The following is an 8,815-nucleotide window of genomic DNA, read 5'->3' on the forward strand; positions in this document are numbered from 1 at the left end:
AACAGCCCGAATGGAATGCAAAGACTATGTACCATTTCTGCTCTGTTCAACATTAAATGTTGTGCAGATTGCGATAAATAAACTTTAATCTTCAACACTGCTTCAAATTTTCAACACTTGGCAGTCAGAGAGAGCGAGTGGCTTGTGGTTATTGGGCTTGGCTTAATGGAGCCACTCTCTCTCCCTTACTTTAAACATTCACATGCTCATCTTTGCTTTTAGAACTGGGCACAAGGGGAATCAAACATACGCTGACTCACTAGACTGGGTCCGGCCCAGATTCGGTGGTTGCGATAAGTGAGCCATGTCCTTTTTTCGGATTTCACAGATGGACTTCCTGCGTGCTTGTACTCCTCGGATTGCCGCCTTGATCTTCCTCCAGCCCAAATGGTTGAGTTCGGCGAGATTGAGCACCACGCAGATGCCGCTGACGGCAAACATGAACACAAGGAAGACTGTTTTCTCTGTGGGGCGTGAAACATAGCATTCCACTTCCTTCAGGCAAGGGTATCTGTCACATTCAAAGATCCCCTGTACACTGAATCCATACAAAAAGTATTGACCCGCAAGGAAGCCGATTTCAAGGGCATTGCGGAACACTACCTGGATGATGTAGAAGCGGGAAATACCTTCTTGCCTGCGTACCTTGGAACTCTTGCCATGGGTCAGTCCTCGTGGTGCATTTGGGATCTCTTTTACTTCCAGGCAGTCAGGCTCCTCCTTGCCTCCCACACTGTCTGGATGCTGCACCAGGATGCCATTGATGTTGCGTAGTTTGCGGGTGCCTTCGCGGGTGTAGTCTCTTTCCAACATCGGATACAGGAAAGAGTACCGGCGATCACGCTGCTTGGCCGACTGGTGTACTGAATAGGTGATGAAGCACAGGCTTGGGGTGCACACCAGGATAATCTGGAAAACCCAGTAGCGGATATGCGAGATTGGGAAGGCTTTGTCGTAGCAAGCTTGGTTGCAGCCAGGTTGGAGCGTGTTACACATAAACATCGTCTGCTCATCCTCGTACACTGTTTCACCCACGATGGCCACAATCAGAATCCGGAAGATTACCACCACTGTCAGCAGTATCCTAGAAGAGGGATAGAAAAGGAGAGTTATAAAAGCAGTTATAATCTGAGGTATATTTGTCGATTGTTTGAAAGATCACAATAATATGAATCCACCAGCAGAACTGAACCAATCACATGGGACCACAGCAACCACTTGGCACCCTAGCAACTACCTGAAATCAGAGCAACCACCTGAACTGCATCTGCCCTGAAAACACCTGGGGTAACATAGCACCCACCAAGAAATAACTTAATAACATCTATTAATAACACCTTAAACACAGCATAAAATATTATAGCACCCCCTATATCAACTACCTGAAAAAACCTTTGCAACCACCTGAAATACCATAGCAAGAAACCTTGCAACAACCTGGCCTTTCATAGAAAATATCAAACATACACATTGGCTGCACCACAGCACCTATTCATTCATTCATTCATTCATTCATTCATTATCTGTAGCCACTTATTTGGTTCAAGGTTGTGGTAGCACCTATTTAGCAACTATGAGGAGGACTTTAGCAAGTTAAACTACTATTAGGATATTAAAAACCATGTTTTATGTTTAGTTACTTATTTACAGTGATAAAGTGCAATTCTAAACCCCAAGGACACTTTACAATTAATACTACACAGAACACAATTCCATTGCTCAATCCACACACACACACACACTGGTGAGAAGTGACAGCCAAACACACACAGCATCCTCTCAACCAGGAACAACTGTCCAGATGAAAGACTGCATCAAACATTATGGGTTTTACCAAGGATAAAGGGCCAATCCATATCTTGGCATACGTATATACAGACATTCATTCACATACACACTCATTCACTCACACAAGGACAGTTATGAGAGAAGTCAATTCACATTAAGCTCCATGTTTTTGGACTGTGGGAGGAACAAAAAACCTCAGAGGAGACCCATGCAGACACAGGGAGAACATAGAAAACTCCACCCAGATGGGACTTGAACCCAAGATCCCAGCACTAGGAGGCGAACATGCTACAAACTACTAAGTCATTTTGCTGCTCAGAACGTGGAAGTCAAAATGATCTGTTTCATGTGGTAGAGTTTTTTTTAACAACCAAGTACTCTGATTGGGGACATTTTGTAGTTCATTCATTCATTCATTGTCTGTAACCCTTATCCAGTTCAGGGTCGCGGTGGGTCCAGAGCCTACCTGGAATCATTGGGCGCAAGGCAGGAATACACCCTGGAGGGGGTGCCAGTCCTTCACAGGGCAACACACACTCACACATTCACTCACACTCACACCTACAGACACTTTTTCCACCTGCAATGTGTGTTTTTGGACTGTGGGAGGAAACCGGAGCACCCGGAGGAAACCCACGCAGACACAGGGAGAACACACCACACTCCTCACAGACAGTCACCCGGAGGAAACCCACGCAGACACAGGGAGAACACACCACACTCCTCACAGACAGTCACCCGGAGGAAACCCACGCAGACACAGGGAGAACAGACCACACTCCTCACAGACAGTCACCCGGAGGAAACTCACGCAGACACAGAGAGAACACACCACACTCCTCACAGACAGTCACCCGGAGGAAACCCACGCAGACACAGGGAGAACACACCACACTCCTCACAGACAGTCACCTGGAGGAAACCCACGCAGACACAGAGAGAACACACCACACTCCTCACAGACAGTCACCCGGAGGAAACCCACGCAGACACAGGGAGAACACACCACACTCCTCACAGACAGTCACCCGGAGGAAACCCACGCAGACACAGAGAGAACACACCACACTCCTCACAGACAGTCACCAGGAGGAAACCCACGTGGACACGGGGAGAACACACCAACTCCTCACAGACAGGCACCCGGAGGAAACCCACGCAGACACAGGGAGAACACACCACACTCCTCACAGACAGGCACCCGGAGGAAACCCACGTGGACACGGGGAGAACACACCAACTCCTCACAGACAGGCACCTGGAGGAAACCCACGCAGACACAGAGAGAACACACCACACTCCTCACAGACAGTCACCCGGAGCGGGAATCGAACCCACAACTTCCAGGACCCTGGAGCTGTGTGACTGCGACACCTACCTGCTGCTCCACCGCGCCGCTGATTTTGTAGTTCAGCTGATGGCTAATACTTAAAATAATCAGCTGTCAAGTGTGATGTATGGCTAAGATACATCAGAACCTTCCTTGTATACCTTTTTGATTTTGTCCAAGATTTTGTCTTAACATTGTGTGCTTTTGCACCTTGATCATTTTTGCTGAGTGAGACACAATGGATTTAAGAGACACAATACTGACTTAGAAATATAGTTAATGTATCTACTGACTTATTTTGCTTGCAGATTGGAATATGACTATACCATAGTGCAATTTGAATTTTACCCCGATCTCCTTTGGCCATCTGAAAGCAGCGTTTCAACTGACGTAATTTCTTCACTATTAGCACTGGAGCAAGAGCATGCTAATTAGCCTTTTTTTTCTATTTAAATGAGCCTCACTCCTTTTTTCCTGCCATCTCCACTGTTATAATGAAGTGGTCTAATTTGAAAGCGAGAGCTGCTGCTTTCTTCAGCTCTAATTATAGAAGCGCCTTTTGTACCATTAAACTCAGTTAACACAGTAACCTTCAGCACTGATGTTTCACACATTCATTTGCTAAGCACAAGAACACGCTCTGCTCTCTTGCTATGGCAACAGGCAATGTAGCACACCTTAATTTCTATTCTTGAATTGCTATTTCTGTAGGTGGGAGAGATTAAAGGTGAGAGATTTGTGAGTGTATCAAGAGATGTAATTAATGAACTAACAGAACGATATGCTGTAATGAAGTATTCACACTAATCAAGGTGCACCATTTACTGACAATGTATCAATAGTGTATCAATTAATCATTAACCAATAGGTGAAACAAAGGTTTAATGTTTTAATTGCAGTCTTAAAGGCAACGTCTGCGATTTTGAGAAATGTTCTCTTGTTTGTTTACGTTCAGAAGCTCCGAGTCTTTTAAAATGAGTGTTGTTTGTACATGGCTGAAGATTAAATTTGTAACTCATTTGTAAGTTTTGTAGCACATTCGCATGCAGTTAGTGTTCTTCTGAATGTAGAATCAGTTCCATCTACAGCTAAAAAATAAAATAAAATTACCCTCCTATGGAGAAGAAATAGAGCCACATGCTTTGAAAACCATAACCATGCAGGTGGTAAATGTTACGCACGGTTTAATTGTTGTGTATTTGTGTGATGTATTTGTTATTCTGGAATGAAAACGGTTCCGCGCCCCAGTTCTCAGATCAGTTTTCCTTGTTGCACGTTGGCTTTTACTGGAGATTTTTACCAGCCACAACCCAAGGAGTGTTTCAACCTTTTGAAAACAGCTCGTAATTGTGAGTCATTTGCCATTGTGAGTCGGATAAGAACAAATGTGAAAGCTGCCAGTAATTAAGTATTTTCTGAATTCGCTCTGCGGGGTTTACAAATCACGATTTAGTTCCTATTAGGCATGGTTGGAACTGTAAGCGAGCAGGGAATAAATGGCCAGTGGAAAAGCAAAAGAGCAGAGTCGAGTCGAGTCATGTAGGTTCCATGCAGTGGAGAAGCTCCATTAGACCAATCATAAAGAACCACTCCATGCAATGTTGCAAACATCCTGAAATATGATTGGCCTTCTTTGGTGCCACAGTGACATCATTGAGTAAAAGGAATGTCAATTACTTGTTGATTTGCAATGTGAAATTGAAGCACCCAGTTTTAATGATTTAAATGTTGCATTTGGTGCTAAATGATTATTCAATGCGAGACTATTTTCACACTCTGGAAAAGCACCACTTTTTCTATTTTACAGTCCGTTTAATGGCACAGGGCACTACACAAGCATTTACAAATCATTCCTGATGTTTTCTAAACCAATTTCCTGTATACACTGTATTTACTGTTGATTTTCCATGCCCCCTTCTTGACTGGTTTATGGTTGCCCCTGCGCCCCCTTGCGTTGTGTGTTTTGACATCCCAACCCTGACTTACTCTGTCTGCTGTACTACATCCCGCACTCAAGCCTTCAAACCTGAAGCCAGAGAAACCTGGCTCGGCTTCTCAGCGCCACAAGACTTCAGTACCCTTACCTCACACCAGCAATCAGGTGCAGAGGATTAACGTAAGGTAAAAATTAAAAAAAATATTTTCTGCAAGACACCACTGCACTTTAATTTACAGAGAATGTTAGTCATAAAAACACAGCCATAATATGCACAACTGAACATTTAAATCTACAATCAGTGCCACATTAAAAATGCTAAATTCATATAAATTCTTTTGGCTGTATGTGCTGTGTCAGTAAGGTGAGCATAGGTAGTTAGCATAAAACTATGCTAACATTTTGCTAACTCTCCCTGTTCTGAAATAAGTTCTCTAGATGTTCTCTCCTCCTTGTCCTTGTCTGCTTCTAACAAAGTCTCTCATTTCATTCATTTTTAAAGTGGACACAAAGGAAGGATTTGATCACGCTACACAGGCCTCGCTTTTGCCTGAAGCTATCTACAACCCACACACATACACCGCACGCACATGTGAGTACATCCTACTGCACATACACGGCACTTCAGCCACAATGTTTAACCATCTTTGCAGCGAGCTACCTCTTTAAAGCTCAGTTGATATAGGCATCATTAATGTCAGGCTAAAGTACAGCGTAAGGGGTGAAGAGGGGAGAGGTAATAAGTCACAAATTTAACGCATCAACAATATTATGACCAGATTTTACATGTTGTGCTGAGCTAAAGAAATAACGGTACCATTTTTGAATAAGACTACACTTAAAGGTTTATAAATGTTTTACAATTTGTTTATTAATTAGGTTATAAATACTTTAAAATCATTAATAACCTGTTATAACACATAGACAAAGAGGGTAACAGCTACTTGTTTGCAAAATTGTGAACCCACATCCATCTACATTTAAATCTCAGATCCTGCCAAACACTGACCTTACATCGTTTTCTCCATCGCACTGCATTAACCGTGTTAGGTTTTAACCATTTAACCACCAACTTTAATAAATTCACCACCAACAGAGTAACTGTTTAGACATTAAAGATAATGTGCTCTCCCTTAACATATGAAATTCACATCATCACAGCTGAGCTTATTCTGTGCCTCAACATAGTTCTCTGACACTTTCCGTATTAAGGCTCATTTATGTTTGTCACTGCCCACATACTTCCTTGCGTTAGCTCCATTGACATGGCTGTTGAGTAAAAATCAAACATGGCGGCAGCAGAGGAACTTTAAAAAGTGACTAAAAAGGCAGCGTATCCCACAGCGGTGGTCTGTGAGGCCCTTAAATACTGTGCAACGTCTGGACAGAGAACTTTATTCACTTGTCTTACCAACGAGGGAAATTGATGACAAACATTTCCAATATTTTTGGAAATTTCAGGGCATTCAACAACTTGCCAGGTAGCCCCACACATCAGGCATGAGAACAGCACAGTGCGCCTGTGAGTAAGGCCCAGCGATTCACATCTTGCCCCCACTGTCTCCAGAGGTATTTCTCTGTCCCATCCACATCCGTAAGCTTTCAGAAAACATGCAAATTACATACGAAATGAATTCAGAGTATGGACGTTTTAACGTTGAGCATAAATTTGCCTTTTTATCCGAAAAAGGTCACCATTTCTATGTCTGTGTTACAGATGATTATTTATGAACTTTAAGGTGTTTACAACCTAATAAATGACCATGTAACAAACAGATTTTAAACCTTTTATAAAGGTTTCTAAACCTTTATAAGTGTTTTCTTACTTTGAAATGGTGTCAGGATAGTTCGCAGTTTTAGACCATTGTCTCAGTGCTACTCAGCTAAGTGGGCTGACGTGACAAGGGCGGTGTGTGTTCTCCTCCGGAGCATAGAGCTGCTCAGTGTTAGGGCTGAAACATACTTCAATCAACGACGCAAACGCCAATGGCAACGCTTGGCCAACGCCCTGCAGTTTGTCAACTGGACTCTAGTTGTAGGGAGTGCTTGGAATGCAGCTCGCACTTGCACTGTGGAGGAATCACTCACAGAATAGGTTCGCTCATACAAACACATCTTCACTTCTACATTCTGATCGGACAGGGTTCGGAAATGCCTGGCAAGAAATCGCAACTAGACTCGGTTCTACTGTCCTGTAATTCATTCATTCATTATCTGTAACCCTTATCCAATTCAGGGTCGCGGTGGGTCCAGAGCCCACCTGGAACCACTGGGCGCAAGGAAGGAACACACCCTGTCCTGTAATGTACTCTACAATAGACATGTTTAACCCTGTCCTGTTTACAGACGATATAATTGCTCTCTATCAGAGTACTACATGTTCTAAGAGTGCATGTTGAGTTTGTACAGCAGGAACATGCACTTACAAAGCATTGGCGTTTGCCTCCTTGCGTGAAGTATGTTTCAGCCCTTTGCTCACGTGTCGTGAGACATTTTTAACGCAACTATGTGTGAAAGCCATCTGCACAGCGTATGTGTTTGCGTCCTTGTGTTCAGTATGTTTCCGGCCTTAGATTAGCAGCACTTCAAAATGAAGCTGTGGGTTCACCTCATGTGTCTGGAAGAAGACGTGAGCCTGAGGCTGAGGGTAGCATTTGAGATCATCGGAGACTCAATGGCTAATAAAAGGTGAAAACAAAATAAGAAAAAACTTGGATTTATTATAGAGAAATATGTAAAAGGCTTCAATAGGTTGAAATATTCACCCACTCACCCACCTGTGGACAGTTTCACACACACATTCACTTGATGTCAATGTGTTATTATAATAAATGAAATCACAGGTCAGTGTTTTCAGAATCTGTGGTTTAAACTATTCACTAATCACTAATCAATGTGTGATGTGGCGTGAAACACTAAAGCTGCACAGACATCAGTGAATAATTACCTGCAATAAGCGATGGTCAAATAAGTAGAAAATAAAACTGATGAGACCAAGCCAACGCCGCCTGAGGAAATAACAATCTAACTGTCAGATAAACGTCAAATGCATCACTGACATTTAGCAAAGCCCCTCCAAAGTCTGAATACTGTAACGCTGCTGATTTATGAGACTGAGCACTGTTGAGATGGAGCGCTGTTTGCCCGGTGAAGGTGTCAGTCTAGATAAATATCTGATGCATCTGAACAGCCCTGGTTTCTAATCTAAATCGAAATGGATTTGTGCACAGCGCTCGTACTCCAGCTGTGGGGTCAAGGGGTCCGGATTTAATCCACGCCAAATCAGCCACATTGTCCCTAGCTGGACAGAAAATACATAGACCTCCACCTGTAATCTGGTTCAGTCCAAGCCAAAAATAAATAAATAAATTCATAAAAATGCATGTTGCCCTTGTGGAGAATCAAGAACTGAGTGGGATCGAGTTCAGAGTTTTGTTTGTTCCAGTGAAATGTTCTGTGGGTTGTTTACAGTCAGAGACATGAGAGTGATGAAGAGTAAATGCAGCTAGGGATGGACAGAAACTCACTGAAGGAGATTTTCTGTAAATTAAAAACAAATGCCAATATGGAAAAAAGCAATGTAAAACAGGAGGGGGAAAAAAGAAAATCTCATCAGAGAATGAATTATATAATGGCTTCCACAACCAAAACCCTCAACCTTTAATCTGTACTGGGGCCAATAGAGGGATTCTTGCATTAGTAGGTTTTTTTTTTTTTAATGCCATCCAATAGCTTTAGATTATCCATGGCCCCAACCCCCA

The 8,815-nt window shown here is 42.9% G+C and overlaps 1 protein-coding gene across 1 annotated transcript in view; it reads right to left on the bottom strand.

The window, feature by feature from the left end:
- Positions 1 to 238: 238 nt before the first annotated feature.
- The window catches only part of LOC136679574 (gap junction delta-2 protein-like), a 22,712-nt gene continuing 14,135 nt past the window's right edge, over positions 239 to 8,815 (bottom strand). The window contains exon 2 of the mRNA XM_066658184.1: positions 239 to 1,084. Coding sequence (XP_066514281.1) covers positions 241 to 1,084 — 844 coding nt within the window. The 3' untranslated portion in view covers positions 239 to 240. The remainder of the gene's footprint in view (positions 1,085 to 8,815) is intronic.

The sequence above is a fragment of the Hoplias malabaricus genome, chromosome Y (genome assembly GCF_029633855.1).
Source record: "Hoplias malabaricus isolate fHopMal1 chromosome Y, fHopMal1.hap1, whole genome shotgun sequence".
NCBI classification, from domain to species: Eukaryota; Metazoa; Chordata; class Actinopteri; order Characiformes; family Erythrinidae; genus Hoplias; species Hoplias malabaricus.